The sequence below is a fragment of the Pteronotus mesoamericanus genome, unplaced genomic scaffold (genome assembly GCF_021234165.1).
Source record: "Pteronotus mesoamericanus isolate MK-2021 breed Mesoamerican mustached bat unplaced genomic scaffold, CSHL_Meso_final contig_116, whole genome shotgun sequence".
NCBI lineage: Eukaryota > Metazoa > Chordata > Mammalia > Chiroptera > Mormoopidae > Pteronotus > Pteronotus mesoamericanus.
Genome location: NW_026555027.1, coordinates 33,399,769 through 33,416,628, shown reverse-complemented (window position 1 = coordinate 33,416,628; position 16,860 = coordinate 33,399,769). Strand labels below are relative to the sequence as shown.

General features: G+C 40.7%; 1 protein-coding gene and 1 pseudogene across 1 annotated transcript in view; both read left to right on the top strand.

Annotated features, from left to right (window-relative positions):
• SLC2A2 (solute carrier family 2 member 2) overlaps window positions 1-16,860 on the top strand; it is a 40,163-nt gene that overhangs the window by 4,561 nt on the left and 18,742 nt on the right. Inside the window, exons 2-3 of the mRNA XM_054580485.1 lie at window positions 5,489-5,581; window positions 9,699-9,961. Coding sequence (XP_054436460.1) covers window positions 5,489-5,581; window positions 9,699-9,961 — 356 coding nt within the window. The remainder of the gene's footprint in view (window positions 1-5,488; window positions 5,582-9,698; window positions 9,962-16,860) is intronic.
• Window positions 407-2,466, top strand: LOC129073645 (polyadenylate-binding protein 4-like; annotated as a pseudogene).

Here is a 16,860-nt window from a genome sequence, read left to right as displayed (position 1 = left end):
GCGGCTCGAGTCCGCGCACCTCCGCTCCAGCAGCCCGTTCGTGCCGCGCGGAAGCCCCGCGCGCCGGCCTCCCCGAGCACCCGCGGCCCCGCGTACCACGTATCCGCGCTGCCCTTTTCCTCTGGCCAGTCGGCATGGACACGTGTTTTGTAACCCTCTTCCCTGGATGCCGTAATGGTAAACCGCCAGGATCGCGCGCCTATATTTATAGAGAAATGTGTGTCCGGGGGGCCATCTGGGCACCATTTGGTTACCCCTTTAAGAATGTTTATAATTTGGAGGGAAACTTCCATTTTAATAAATCTCTTTTTTGAAATGTGGCGCTTCAGACCAGGACAGCTGAAAATTGCCAACTCTCAGGGAGGGCCATGTTGTTTTTGCCTTTTGCCTGCGGTCTTGGTCTCGAATGAGACTTCCAGGAATGCCCTGTCCCCTCTCGTTTCTGAGCCTACTCCAGCTTCTCAGCTTCACTCTGCCACCTGTAAGCCGCAGCGCGGGCGCGGGCCCGGGCTCAACGAAGAGCCCTTTTTTGTCCTGTGTGGTCTCTATAGAGTCCTCCTGGCTAGGTCGGGGGTGGTGAGAGCACAGAGAGGAAGGCTGCTGCCAGCAGTTACCCCATTGTCTCCCTGTACGTGGGTGACCTGCTCCCAGACCTGCCCCTGTCGCTGAGGTCATGCTGTATGAAAAGTTCAGTCCTGTGGGGCCTGTGCTGTACATCTGGGTCTGCCGCGGAAGGATCACCGGCCACCCCCTGGGTTCTGCCCACGCCAGCTTCCAGCTGGAAGACTCTGAGCGGGCTTTGGATACCATGAGCTTGGATGTGACTCAGGAAAAGCCAATCTGCATCATGTGGTCTCAGAAGGATCCCTCTTTGAGAAAATCTGGTGTGGGAAACATCATCAAGAACCTAGAAAAATCTGTAGATAACAAGGCATTTTATGATGCTTTTTCTGCTTTTGGAAAAATTCTGTCCTGCAAGGTGGTGTGTGAGGAGAATGGCTCTAAGGGTTAAGCCTTTGCTCACATCAAGACTCAAAAGCCTGCAGACAAGGCAAAGAAATGAATGATATGTTCCTCAATGACTGCAAAGTGTTCATGAACACATTCAAGTCTCAAAGAGAGGTGGAAGCTGACCTGGAGCCAAAGCCAAAGAGTTTACCAGTGCGTATACCAAAGACTTCAAGGAAGAGGTGGATGATGAGAGTGTAAAAGTGCTGTTCAGCCAGTTTGGTAAGGCCCTGAGTGTCAAGGTGACGAGAGGTCTCCGTGGGAAATCCAAAGGCTTTGGCTTTGTGAGTTATGAAAAACACAAGGATGTCAATAAGGCCGTGGAAGAGATGAATGGAAAAGAAATCAGTGTGAAGGTCATTTTTGTGAGGCGTGCTCAGAAGAAAAGTAGAAAGGTAGACCAAATTAAAAGAGAAATTTGAACAGCTGAAACAAGAGAGAATTAGTCAATATCAAGGGTGAAGCTTTATAGTAAGAACCTGGATGACACCCTTGATGATGAGAAGTTAAGGAAAGAGTTTTCTCCTTTCAGATCCATCACCCAAGCTAAGGTAATGCACAGGAAGGGAGAAGCAAAGGGTTTGGCTTGTGTGCTTCTTGTCTCCTGAAGAGGCAACCGACCAACCAGTATATGCAGCAAGTAGCAGGAATGAGAGCATTCCCTGCCAATGCCATCTTAAATCAGTCTCAGTTTATAGCTTATGGCTGCTTTGTGCTAGCAGTTCCGCAGGCTCAGGAAAGACCTCCATATTATACACTTAAGCAGCTGGCATAGATGAGGCCTCATCCGTGCTGGCAGCAAGGTGGAGACCTCACAGCTTCCAAGGAATGCCCAGCACTCTACGCCAGTCTGGGCCTCGTCCAGCTCTTTACCATCTGGCTCCAACTGGTAATGCCGACGCCTCTCATGGCCTCTCTACTGCTGCTCACAGAGTTGGGTCTGAGAGTCCGGATCATTTGGCTATGGACTGTGGTGGGGCTGGCGCCACCCAACAAGGGCTGACTGACAGCTACCAGTCTGGAGGTGTTAACAAGCTGTGCCGAACTTAGCACTTTGTGCTCCCGTGGCGGCTGCTGTCCCTTGGGCTATTGCACCTTTCAAGTACTCCTCCAGTGTCCACAGCCTTCACTGTGCCATGCCATTTTTGCAGGCACTCCAGCCTGCAGTGTGTATAGAGGGGCAGGACTCCCTCCATGCTGGCCATAGCACCCCACCAGGAGCGGAAGCAGATGCTAGGAGAATGTTTGTTCCCGCTTACCCAAACCATGCGTTCAAACCTGGCCAGAAAGATTATGGGAATGCTGCCAGAGATGGACAGCTCCGAGCAACTGCACACGCCGAAGTCCCCGAAGTCTCTCTGCTCTGGGGTGGATGAAGCCGGGGCAGTTCTATAGGTTCAGCATGCCAAGAAAGAAGCTGCTTTGAAGGTGGGTGCTGGTACTGCTGCTACCTCTTAGGCAAGGAAATAAACAATGCAAAACCCAAAGAACCCCTCATGGAATTCAGCTCAAGGTTTGAAGACTTCCTAGCTTGTTCTATGGACCGCAACACCAAAAACCACAAACTGCAAATTTAATAGGTCATTTTGTATCAAAAGGTCAATTGGAAAACATTTAGAATTTTTTCTGGGAGGAATACCTAAGGCTCTACCCCTTACAATGTAACAGGTGGCCAAGACAAAGAAATATGACCCTAATGAAGGAACAGAACAAAACTGAAAAAGAACTAGGCGATGAGATTAACAACCTGTCTGATGCTGAGTTCAAAACACTGGTAACCAGGATGCTCACCGAATTGACTGAGCTGAACTGCAAAATGAGGCAAGAAATGAAGACTATACAAAATGAAATAAAGGAAAATATACAATGAACCAACAGTGAAGGGAAGAAAACTAGGGCTCAGATAAATGATTTGGAAAAAAAGGAAGAAATAAACATTCAACCAGAATACAATGAATAAACAAGAATTCAAAAAAATGAGGAGAGGCTTAGGAACTTCGGGGACAACTTTAAATGCTCTAATAGCTGAATCATAAGGGTGTCAGAAGGAGAAGAGGAAGAGCAAGAAATTGAAAACTTCTTTGAAAAAATAATGAAGGAAAACTTCCCCAATCTGGCAAAGGAAATAGACTTCCAGAAAGTCCAGGAAGCCCAAAGATTCCCAAAGAAATTGGATTCAAGGAGGATCACACCAAGACACATCATAATTAAGTCACCCAAGATTAGAGATAAGGAGAGAATCTTAAAAGCAGCAAAATAAAAAGAGAGAGCTACCTACAAAGGAGTTCCCCGTAAGACAGTAAGCTGATTTCTCAAGAGAAACCTTATAGGCAAGGAGGGGCTGGAAAGAATTATTCACAGTCTTGAAAAGCAAGGACCTACAACCTAGATTACTCTCTCCAGCAAAGCTATCGTTTAGAATGAAAGGGCAGATAAGGTGCTTCCCAGATAAGATAAAGTTAAAGGAGTTCATCATCACCAAGCCCTTATTATATGAAATATTAAAGGGACTTATTTAAGAAAAAGAAGAAAATCTAACTTATGACTGGTAAAATGACAACAAACTCACAACTATCGATAACTGAACCTAAAAAAAAAAAAAAACATAAACAAACAACTAGAACAGGAACAGAATCATAGAAATAGAGATCACAAGGGAGGGTAATCAGTGGGGCAGGGGAAGGTAGAGACTGGGGGGAAAAAGTACAGGGAATAGGAAGGATAATTGGTTGGTACAAAATAGACAGGAGGAGGTTAAGAATAGTATAGGAAATGGAGAAGCCAAAGAACTTATATGCATGACTCATGGACATGAACTAAGAGGGGGGAATGCTGGAGGGGACGGTGCAGGGAGGAGGGAAATAAAGGGGAGAGAAAAAATGAGACAACTGTAATAGCATTGTTACGGAAAGCCAGACTCAAGACACGATTCAGGGAACGGAGTAAGCCTTTATTCACACGCGCGGGCTCAGAGGAGGCAGTCTCTAAATTCTGAGCCCCGAATCGGGGTTAGATAGGGGTTTATAAGCCCTAGCATTCCGGCGGGAAACGGATGGGCTTCCCAGGTGGGGGAAGGGATTAGCATTCCGGTGGGAGATTGATGAGATTGATGTGCTACCCAGGCGGGGGAAGGGATGTGAAAACGGGCTACAGAAGCAGATAAGCAATGATTAACAGTTGACCTGGGAGGGGGTCTCTGGCTAGGCTGCTCCTCTTAAGTCATCTTGCCCTTATCAGCATAATCAAAAAAATATACTTTTAAAAATCTCCAAAAACAGAAAAATATATATTGTATGAATTATAGACAACATGAATAAATCAAAGATTACTCAGATTTAAGCCTTTAAAAAACATGAAGAGTACACAACTTCCTTCGTCACTTAACAAGTACATGATCACGTTATTCTTTTTAACTGCTGCATAGCATGTTGGATGTATCTGATATATATGTATGTATATGTGTGTGTATGTATGTATGTGTATATATATATCATGATGTATTTGAATCTATTTGGCCACTTCCCATAGAGTGATATTAGGTTCTTTCCGTAATTTTTGCTATAAAACACAAATAAATGCACACACAGAACACTGTATCAAATATCCTTATGTGTGACTCAGTATGCGTAACACGATTTCTCTTAAATAGTTAGGCATGTAATTATGTGTTGAAAAGGATAAATGCTCTGCTTCTTTCTACATTTTTGTTTTTGTAGCTACAGGGAGTTGCAGGGAAAATAATATCCTTTAACCCACAACTGTAGGCTCAACTAGATAAAATCCTGAAAGTATTACCTGGATATTGATGTGGGTCATTATAAAGACGAGTTGATGCCCTTTGCATAAGTTTTGAGGTATTTTTGCACCACAGCAATGTCCTGGAGCCCTTCATCGCATTGTTGTTGCTGTCTTACTTTCTCTCATTGATATGAATGGCTGTTTTTATCTTAGCCGTTTCCTTCAGTCAGGAACTATTCTAATTCTCAATTCTGATTTTGGATCAAGTGTATATCTACAGGGCCTGGCAGAAGTAACACCTACTTGACTGTGATTGGTAGGGTAGGGTAATAGTATGGGTGGAATAATTTATAGTTTTAATTTGAATATTTCGCCTAAAATGTCATATGGTGTGCTTAAATGTGATATTGTTATGGTACAGAATTACATGCTTATGTGTTTGCAAAGATTTTGTAATAAAAAGGGATGTTATTTGTGCGAGACCCTACACACACACACACACTTTTGGTTCCTTCCCTGGAAGAAGCATCCCAACTCTTCTCAACTTCAGCAGTGTAGGAGAAATAATGAATAGCTCTTCCCTTCTTGTATAAGTGACTCTGCCAGGAGCACAGGGCTCACTGTGAGTATCAAGGCACAAGAATGAGACGGCGGAGCCTGTCAAAGTCCACGCTGGGGAGTGATGGCAGGTGGGTAGCTGAGCCTGCCTGTTGTTTCCCAACCTGTGTTCCATTCCCCACAGGTCACCGGGACCTTGGTTTTCACAGTCCTCACTGCCGTGCTGGGTTCCTTCCAGTTTGGATACGACATTGGTGTGATCAATGCACCTCAACAGGCAAGTGAATCACGTACAATTCAAATCTTTTCCTGGAAATTTCTGTCAATGACACAAAGATATGTGTTTCTCATACAGAGAAATAAAGTGTGTCCGTATGGGGAATGTGGGATAATCCCAGCCTTCTGTCAGGTATCATGTGTGTGGTTCCAGGGCTTGTAACTTGGCTTTGACTCCTCTTCACTTGATAATCCTCAAAAGAAAATAAAGAGCAATAAGTAATTCTTGGTCTTTGACTGTTTTTTGCTAAACCCACAGGGAAAGAAAAAACTTTAACCAGAATACCATGTGCCTTAGGATTTTTTTTTAGTTAATAACTTATTGCAGCATTCATTCAGACTCTCCGCCATATACAAATGAAAATGCCAGGGAATAAGAGGAAACTACAGAAGGATATGTTTCATTCTGTGCACAAGCATTTACTGAGCACCAACTCACTTTGCATCAGTAACTTTAACATATGATCTCCCCAGTCTGACCCTCCCAATAGTCTTACACTCATTTCTAGGCCAGATTAAAACCTTTAGGAACATTAACACTAAAGAAGATTCTAGTCCTTCTCTGCATTCCTGTCTTCTATAGGTGCTTCAAAATAAAATAATACAGAACTTTTAAATTAATGGTCAAGAAGTTCCACAACATTTGGATTTTTTTCCTTAATGACCATTTGGATGGGTATTTCAAAAAATATCAAATAATTTCCATCATTTTTCTCATTTATTTGGTGCATCCCTACTCTGGTGACCAGAGAATAAATAGACAGGAGAAGGATGTCATTTTTCTCAGCTCCCACAGCCTGAAACTGGTGGGGAGAAACCAGGACTTGACTCCCTCTGGCCCAATTCACTCTGTCAGGTCACTTAGTGTGGGATTGATGTCTTGTCCCTCTTCCTATCACCAATACCCAGCACAACGATTGGTGTAAATAAGTATTTCAATCACATGTTTAGTGAAGGAGAGAGAGAGAATGAAAGCTTTGGGAGAAGGCTGGCATAAGGTGAAAGTACAAACTTTTGTGGGGTGCCTTCTACAAATCAATCATATTTTATCTGCTTCTTTTACACTATTGGACTCCAGGGAAAATGTAAGATCCTGCAGGGTGTGAATGCGGGAAATGTGTGCTCACCAGTTAGTTCAGCTCTTCAAATGAGTTGTTCCTTGAACCAAAAGATGTGCTCTGGTTCGGTGCCACACGTCTTCATGACTGTGGCAGACCTCGCTGAGGTAGAGATATTGAGGAAATAACGCTGTGGGGCAGTGTATCCTTTTTTGTGGGTGATGACAACATGTGCCAATTGAACAGGTTTCCTGAAATTTGGCTCAATAACTCCGTAACTGGTAGAGCCTCTTTTTGTGGAAGACTGTTTCTAATCCTTAAAGCATCCTTTCTAGTCTTAGAGGGAAACTTAATCTAAGGTTTCCTCTCCTTTGATCACAGTCTTAGAACCAGACCTGAAGACAGGGATTCCCCACTGACATCTGGGCTCAGTGACCTCTCTGTAACCCCTTCCATTAAATACGGTTGCATAGGAAGAGTCACTCAGGACCATTTGTTTTTGTGAGCAGAATGACATTTGGGATTATTTTAAGGTATTTATAAATCACACTTTCTATGATTATGAAAACTACACACGCCTGTTGCAGAAAGTATTAGAAAAAAATCACCCATAATTATTCTATCACGTGGAGCAGACTGCTGAGAAAATTTTCGGTATTTCCTTACAGCCGCTTTTCTATGTATGAGTATATTATCCATATAGCATGACCTTCTAATGAGGCAAATGTCTTGGTCAGACTTCTTTTACCATAAGAGGATGTCAACTCTTCCCCTCACACAACTGACTTTTGTCGCAGAGGGCAACGCATTGCGGGGAGCACTGTGGAGGAGCGCGTGGCTCCTGGATCTGAGGGTTACTGTCTGGAGCCAGCTGAGGAGGGAGTAGGGCTCTGAATCCCATAGAGCCTGTCCGGGGGTTGTCGTGGGTGGGAGGAATAAACACGAGTCATCTCAAACACTGCTCTGTTTGGCAGGAGAGGGGACATGGCTCTTCCCTCTAGGGGAGAGAAGGTCCCGAACCCCCTGTGTCCAAAGGATTTTATCGAGAACCAGATGCACAAGGGTAGGGGTCAAAGCTCATCAATCAATGTCAAAAGGCTATGTTTACAGAAAACAAATAGAGATCATAGGTAACAATTCAGGAACACAAGAGATCTGCCTCAGGTCAGGGTCTATGAATAATGTAAATCTCCTTCCCAGTGTGAGCCAGTTATCATAGCTTATGAGGGAAGAATAAAGCATGCTCCAAAGAACTTACTTCTAGGCCTGATTGTCCCCAGGAACTGCCCGATCCAGTTTAAAGCTATACCTGCCTTTAGTATTATTTCAAGCCTGAGCCAGGCAAGCAGGGCAGAACCACCAAGAGATAAGGAGACTTCTTTCAGATAGAATGAGGACACCGGCCATGTCCAAACCGAGCCAAATGGTGTGGGCCTTTTTGTCCTTTCTCCATGTCCCCCCAAGTCCTTGTCTGCTGCCCATACCAGCCAATGTCTGGCTTAGGTTTTCTCTCCTCACGAGAGAACTTACCCATCATCAACAACCGACCATCACAGGGCCACGCAGGGTGATGTGAGGGAGGCAGGGGCTGCACCCCTGCCAGGGGGACAGGTTTCGTCTCCCCTGTGTCCTGTTTTCCCAAGGCCTCCTTGATTATTTCCAGCCTTGGGGCCCTCTTGCCTGTCAGCGAGGCTACAGTCCCTGAAACCAGACAGGGTCTTTCCCAACAGACTTTCCCACATAGGACTTCACCCATGACTGGCAACCTGGGGCAACTGAGTTCCAGGTCCTTGTCAAAGGTCTTCCCCGCTCGTTGCTGCTCAACAATGACCAAATTGCCATTGAGAGAAATGACGTGATGGAAGAGAGCCTGAAGGATGTGCCTTTTCTTCATTTGACTTTCATATAGTCTTTGGCTCTATTGAAACACATTATTAAGTATGGCTCTGGGAAATTTAGTTTTGAACATTGTTCATTCTATTACACACCAAACTCCATGAGAACCCAGAGGTTTTAACACCTTCTCAGGGGCCACTAAGTATTTTTAATCTTTGGAATTCATCAATGTACGTGACTGTTTTCCTCTCTACCCATGGGCTGCTAGAAAGTTTATTGCTAAATTATAGCTCACTTCTAGCAAGATACAGCACCTACTGTTTGAATTTTGTATAATAACTTTATTTTGGGTCTCATCTTATCTTTACCAAATTTTTTAAATATCACTTTTATGTTTCCATTAAAATATTTACGTAAGTCAATTTAAATCCTGTTGTGTAGGAGTAACACTGGTGTAGAAACGTATCTTTTTAGCCTGCAGGGTATTTTCAATTTAAATAGTAGACAACTATTTTTGTCTACTATTTTTTTACATACATTTTTTTAATTTACATAAAATTTTTACATAAAAACCCATATATCCAGCTTCTTTTTAAAAATGAAACATCATCAACACCAGTCTCATGTTTGCAGCTTCCTCCTTCAGATGGGACAAATGCTTTCTAGTGCTATGATCCTGCTTACTTGCTGTTATACCCTCAATAGTAAAGAAGGTATTTCAGTCCTCTTATTCTCTAATCAAGGTTCTCCTTCATTTATTTGTTCCTGCTTCCTTCCTGTTGGCACTGGAATCTGTGACCTCTGTTTTATAGGATATGGCCAACTATAAATAAATCCATAAGTGTATGTGTGTAAGGCACATAATTGAGATGATCCTGTTTAAATACCTAACAAATATTTTAAAGAAGAAAAACTAACGAGCAACATAGAACTCGAGACATAGAAACATGAAACAGACTGACAGCTGTAAGAGGGGTGGGAAGAGGTGGGGATTGGTTGAAAGAAAATGAAGAAATTCGTCAAAGAACATACGTGAGAGACCCTGCACATGTACAGTGGTGTGGGGGGCCGGCTGGGTGGAGCGGGCAAAGGGAAAATAATTGGCACAACTTTAATAATATAAACAATAAAGCATTTCAATTAAAATTTTATGAAAATAAAAAAACATAAAAATTTATTAAATGTTTGAAATATTGGAGTTATTTTTAAATTTTATTTCCTCAGGTAATAATGGCCCATTATAGACATGTTTTGGATATTCCACTGGATGACCGAAAAACTATCAACAACTATGCTATTGACAGTACAGAGGAACTGCCTACAAACCCAGTCGTAACAAACCCAACACCAACTGTTTGGACTGAAAAAGAGCCTATGACATCTTCTGGCCTCGTCACCATGTTCTGGTCCCTGTCTGTGTCCAGCTTTGCAATTGGTGGAATGATCGCGTCATTCTTTGGTGGGTGGCTTGGGGACCAGTTTGGAAGGTAAGCAAATTTCATAAATAAACGTAAACACAGAAACTTTAGTATTTTCGGTTTATTAGAATTGGTTTAGAGAGAAATCACCTTTCTTTTTGTGGAATAGTTTTAGAATTGTTTTTTTTCAATATGTGACCCTATGAGTTAGGTTGGTGTTGAAACAAATAATGGGAAAAGCTGTTGCACCAATCTGCTTAATTGTGGAGGCATTTACAGAAAAAGTAAGTTTGGTGGGAAACCACCTTGGTTCTTGGTTTCTAAGTTATAAAACATATTTAGAAACCCCCAAACAACTGATTAACTCAGGAGCACAATGGAAGAGCCAAGAGTAAAATTTTTAACCAGGAAGTCCATTGTTTGCTTCGTCAGATCACTTCATTTCTCAGACATCCAGTTTTTCATCTTCAAATTAGAATTTGGCATTTGTATCAACCAGGTCCTAAGATCAAGTTAATATTCCCCAATCCCCAAATGTTGAGTACACTTTACATGGGTTTTATAGCTGCTGCTACTGCTATATCAAACCTCAACCAAAGATGAAGCCGGTAGTGTCTCCATTTCTCTACTCTGGTTTCTATGAGGTGTTTTGGATTAAAAACATCAGTAGAACTCCTTTACACTCAAATTTTACTTAGTCATGTGACATACTGAAGTTTCTTGGGATCCTCTCATCTTCCATAAAGAGGAAAACAATAAATTAAAAGATCACGTGATTATTTCTTTAAATGTGTTTTCTACTCGTTAAGCTCACCTTTTGTTTACTAGTTATCTTTTCCTGGTGATGAAAATAAATTTATATATAAAGATGGAAAATTTAAAAAATTCAAAAACTTTTAAAAATCTAAATGACATAGGCTAAGATGCAACTGTCTTAGTAATTCTGGATCACACTTTATTTAGTTTTTAAAATTCCTACTTTAAATTATAATTTTATCCCTCTGGTTATTAAAATTCTGATAATTCCTTTCTCTTATACTAGAGTTTTACAACTAGAGGTCTATAATAAGACTGCAAGAAATTTTCTTAAGTAATGAGTAGTAGCATGGGGACCCGAGTTTTATTCTTTTCTTATTTGAAAGGGACTTCCATCTACCATAAAAAAAAGATCAATTCCTCATATTTTATCAACTTACTAATGTTTAGCTGAGCTTTAAATTGGAATTTATAAATTACAGAGTTCATAAACTGACCCTCATCTTTTAAAAAAAATTAAATCACTTTATTTTGTACCAAACTGGTTTAAACAGTAACCAGTACCTGGAAATTTTTCTAGATTATTTCTAAAATAAATAAAATTAATCAAAATAAAATTAAATTTTAAAATATGGACAAACTAAGTCTTTTAGCAGCTACTGATGTTTTATACTTCTTTCTCTCCCCGAGAAGAAATTTGAGCCCTTGCTATCTCTCATTTAGAAACAAGATTCTGAGAGGTCCAGTGACCTACTTTAAAACATTTAATTAGTGTCCTACTGATGGAACTAGGGCTCATGTCCTCTCAGCTCTAAGGATTTAACATTAGCACTGGTCATACCTCAAAACAATCTTAAATGACCATTTATCAAATGGCTAAATGTGAGGCTTCTTTCAGCTTTCAGTGGAAAAGTGATTCTTCATGAGAAACAGCCATAAAATTAATAATTTTATCTTAAAAATTAACACAAAAGAATTTAGTCTGTCCTATAAAACTATTTTTCTAGGGGCTATTCGCTCAGAAATGGCATGATTTTCCTTATTGCCAGGGTCATTACTTCACCAGTTAAAAGTAAATAAATAAAAATGTATTTTTCCATTACTGCTTTTAATTGTATAACAGTCAATAAATATCTGTGGGTATTAGTTTTCAGTTTGGGTTCTCAGGGTCAATTTTTTCAGAGGCTATAGGTTTACAATTTAATCACAAGAGTATGATGGGGTTTGTGCAATCCACACTACCTTGGAATGCTGTCTTTCTTTTATATGGAAAATGGAACTCACTAAAGTGAAGTATTACCTTTTGGTTTCGTACAGATCAAGTCTCAGCTCTGTCACTTAATAGTTATGTGAAAATGAGCAAGTTACCTAAGTTCTCTAAGATGTGTTCTTCCCATTTGCAATGCAGGGGGAGAAAAAAACTAACTTGTGGCATTATTGTGCATATTGAATGAGAAGGAATGTAAAGGATTGAGCACAAATGCCTGGGGCAGAGTAAGCAGGCAGCAAATGTAGCTTTACTTTGATGATGCTGATAACGAGGACCCAGGACAATGAAGCCCTTGCTATCAAGAGTATTTAGAGCAAGATTTAAACAAATATACTTCCTTCTCCTTGATTCAACCATTTCGAGTATTTTTAGATTATTATTCTTGGCCATTTCCAACATCTGAAGAGAAGTTAAAATCCTTTAAGTTATATAAAGTGCTCCAGTACCTGCTGGTGGTCGTAAGGTAGAGGGACTCCAGAGCAATCTGGCATCAAAACTACTTTCAGGTTATCTCCTTTAAGATTTCTTAAAAATCTCCCCCACCCTGACAAATAAAATATACTATGAACTAACTAGTAACAATTTTTAAATAGAACTTATTCTATTGCCTGCCCGCTGTCCTTGTGTAGAGAAAAAGCACTTCACAGAGAAACACCCTTTTTCTACTCTGCAGCTATGAAGATGATCAGCTCTAAATCACTGGTTCCCTGACTTTGACTGGCTGATAATTTCCACATATTACTGCTCTAATGACTTACCACACCCTTAGTGCCTTGAAACAGCACACATTTATTTTCTTGCAGTTTTGGAGGTCAGAAGCCCAACCTCAGATTCATTTGGCTGAAGTCAAGGTGTCAGCAGGGCTGGCTCCTTCTGGACGTTTGGAAGGAGGAATCCATTCCCTTTCCCTTGTCCAGCTTCCATATTCCTGGGCTTATGGTCCTTCCTCTATTTTCAAAGCACATCACTCCCCTCTTTACTTTTGTCAGCATTATCATCTTCTCTTCTGCCTTCGTCTTATAGGGATACCTGTGACTACTTAGCTGGGCCCACCTGGATTATCCAGGATACTCTTCTCATCTAAACATCCTTAATTTAATCTTCCCTGGAAAAATCTCTTTTGTCATATAAAGTGATACATTCCCAGGGTATGAGGATTAGGCTGTGGCCTACTGGGGGATATTATTCATCTATCACATGGCTGTTGGGCAATCATTGCAGTATGAGATTAGATAGTTTTACTCCCAAGGAATTGTTTGGCGTTAAAGATACTTGCTTAGATAAACTCACTTTTTAAAGTTGAAACGTTGAAATAGAACTCAACAGGATGCTTACATTTTTTTGTCACACAAACATTTCCATACTTGTCCACTCAGATTATTTCATTGACCATATCATCATCTGCTTTGAAGGAGGTTTCTGTGTACCTCGCTTTTCCATTTAATAGAAATAACTCTCTCAAAATTTCAAATTTCATATGATTAATTTTAAAAATGTTTTTATTGCTATTGTCAGCTTTTTAACACATTTTATATAAGTTAAAATTAATTTGTGGATTCTAAAAATATGCTGACATACAATGTTAAAATAAGAATAATTATAATTCTTTATGATAATGTTTATTGAAAAATTGTGACAGAGAATTGTAACCCACCCCACCATTCTTTTGACATTGTTTTTGTAAGTGCTGACTCTGATTAATGTGCAGCTTGTAGATGAACAGAATGTTTGTATAAGAACCCTAGGATCTAATTTCAAAAGATACAGATTCCGACCTTCAGGCAATCCAGGTCTGGGAGATTTGCTGACCTTCAATTGTAGAGCGAGGATGACGTGAAGCCAGGACTAAACCAGGATGATGCACGCTGGACCATCTACTTGCCTTATAGGAATGGACTGTGCTTGTCTGCACATAGAGAAGTTTTCAACCCCCTTTCTTGATCTCTTTGTTCTTTTTCCCTCTCCCTCCTTATAAAAACCTATGCCTGCACCGAGAGATGGAGATGGGCTTTGAGATGTGAGTCCCCCATCTTCCAGGTGGCTGGCACCTGCAAACAAACCACTTTCCTTTACACCAGCACCTGCTTCTCAAGTATTAGCTTCTGTAGCTTCAGGCACCTGGACCTGCTCTCCGTTGCAGTTTTTGGCTACCCAGATGGGACTATGTGGACCACAGTCAGGCCTGGAGGGGTCCCAGCTGCTTGTGGCAGGCTGACCCCAGGGTAGGCACTGCAGGAATTTCCCAGTTCTTTATCTCAGGAACTTTCTCTGTTCTCCCTGTCAAGGCCATCAGCCGCCTTTAAACACTCTGCTGGTGAAAGGCAACAAGTCTCTGCGGAGTTGACAGGTTCCGACTGGAGAGCTGATGGACTCCAGTGTTCATAGTTGTGTTTTTAATTTGGAATATTATCGTTCAGAGAAATTTGCATGGAAATCATACTGCTTTCTAATTATCTGTTAGTTCTGTTTCTCTGTTCCTCTGCAGGAAGAAGTCAGTTTCAGTTTGAGAGTTCTTGTCTGTTGGTCTTGGTTACAGTTATTCTTTGCTTGCTTTCTTATCTTTTGGGAAACTTGGTTTGATCTTTGCTGTTTTGTATTCCCTGGGAATCTTCTGTCTCTGTTGTTTGGGCTGTGCTATTTGGGCCATGCCATTTAGGCCTTGTAAAGGTTATTCGCCAAATGGTAGGTGTGAGATAGTGTCTTTGCTGTTTGGGCCTTTGTGTATTTGTGGTACCACCTGGTATCAGATAACATCTCTGCTATTTCGGCTTCATGCCATTTGGATCTTGGCAGAGTCATTTGTAGTACCAGGCGGTGTGAGATAAGATTCTAAGGCCAGTGCCCCATTCCCTCCTTTTAGAGTATTTAATTTGACAATACTGGTTGGCTTGAACTTTGTCTCTGCTTTAGATATTGGGGTTTTTTTTCCCCTGTTTTGAAAGGAACGGCTCAGTCTCAATCTCAAAATGTTTTGCTAAACTTCTGATAAATAGAATAAGGTCTCTAATGTTGTTACATCAAAAGAATTCTATTCAGAATGAATTTAAATTGATGGCTTAAAGAGGCAGAAAGGGCTCATGCCCCTCTTAGATAGTAGAACTCAGGAAGAAAAAAAAGAGAAAATGAGTCTTTTAAGTACTCTGAATCCTCCTTCTGGAGGCCCAGGAGCTGCTTCGGTCCTGGGAACAAGCCATGCCAAGCCTGGTATCTCCTCCCCCTGTCTTTTCCAGCCTCCCTAAAGTTGCCAAGGGCACTAGCTAATGAGATAGCTCACTTTTGAGCACACTACAGGAATGCAGTAATCACTAAGAATAAAAATGCAAATGTATTTGCCAATGGGGAAAAAACTTTCTAAAAGTTGTGAAATGTATTCATAAACTCATCTTTCTAAAGCAAGTTAATTACTTACTTTCAATTGTCACTAACAATTGAGAATTTTAATTGAATTGGGGAAAAATACATGGTTTTGGTAATAAAAGATAAATTATGGCAATATATCTTGAGAAAAATAGAACTGAATGAGGGTTATTCTAAAATTGGTTATGTGTGGGTGAGTTAAAAGGGCAAACTAAAATGGACTAGAAAGGTTGAAGAAGGATTGTGTAAATTGCAGAGGGTCCCTCTAAGTTGAAGAGGGTCTGTATAAGTCACTGAGGGTCTGTACAAATTGAAGAAGGGTTGTGTAGCAGGGGGTGGCCAACCCATGACCCACAGGCTGCACGCAGCCCAGGATGGCTATGAATGTGGCCCAACACAAAATTGCAAATTTACTTAAAACCTTTCGTTTGCTCATCAATTTTCATCAGTGTTTGTGTATTTAAAGTGTGGCCCAGGACACCTCTTCTTTCAGTGTGGCCCAGAGATGCCAAAAGTTTGGACATCCCAGGTAGAGGGGGAAAACAAAAAGAGAAGGAATTAAGGACATCAACAAAGGTGAGAAAGGATAAAGGAAGGGACGTATAGGAAGAAAAGACATTGGAGTAGGAAACTCAAGAAGAGAAATGGAAATGGAAAAAAAGAAATAAGAAAAAAAGGAAAGACACATAGAGATGAAAAAGCCAAAGGCTCCCTTTGATTTTCTGAAACCAGTTGTTATTTATCAACAGAAACCCCAGGTACAATTAGACAAGGGGGAACAAAATAATTGATTCTTTGGTCTGATATACTTTCATTTGTAATTCTGTTTGCTATCATAATATGTTGTTACAAAAAAACAGCACATTCCTTTGTCAATCGCATTATAATCATATCTGTAATCATGTCCTTTAAAAATGTTATTTGTCATTTAGAGTCAGTCATTGTTTTACTCTGGTGCATATGCAAAAATGTTACACCCTCTGACTTATTCTAAAATATAGGTTTCTGAAAATATGTTTTCAGACCCTCCCTTTGGAATAGATGGGAATTTTGGAGGCCCTGGGGAATGACTGAATTCATAGACATACTGGCAGATAATGGGGATAAACCAGAATTGATGTGGGCCTGAATGAAAGGAAAATAATTATCATTCTTGTGACTTTGTTCAAAATATTGTTGATTTTAAAAGAACTTATTTGTTTTTGTAGAGAAATTCGGTAAACTGTAGCAATATTGAAGCATTTATATTTTTCTCCCTACTTGATCCCTCCAGAATTTGGAAACTCTTAATGAGTGAGTATTATTATTTCCATGGCAATATGTTTATTTCCATGAATCCAATAGAAGTCGAATTTCTTCCAGTTGCCAAATGTGGATTTATTAGCCAACACTGTCACTGGAATGTCATGTCTGAAAGAGATATGCCTAGACTCAGGATGTCAGCAAAAACCTTTAAGGAATAAAGGTTGACTTTGGAGCTGATAAAAGCCCCTTGGAGAAATGGCCTGGTACTTTATTTACTCATATGGTTCACGGCAGGCTTCCCAGATAAGGAGTGAAGGTTGCTTTCTTAGGATATGGCAAG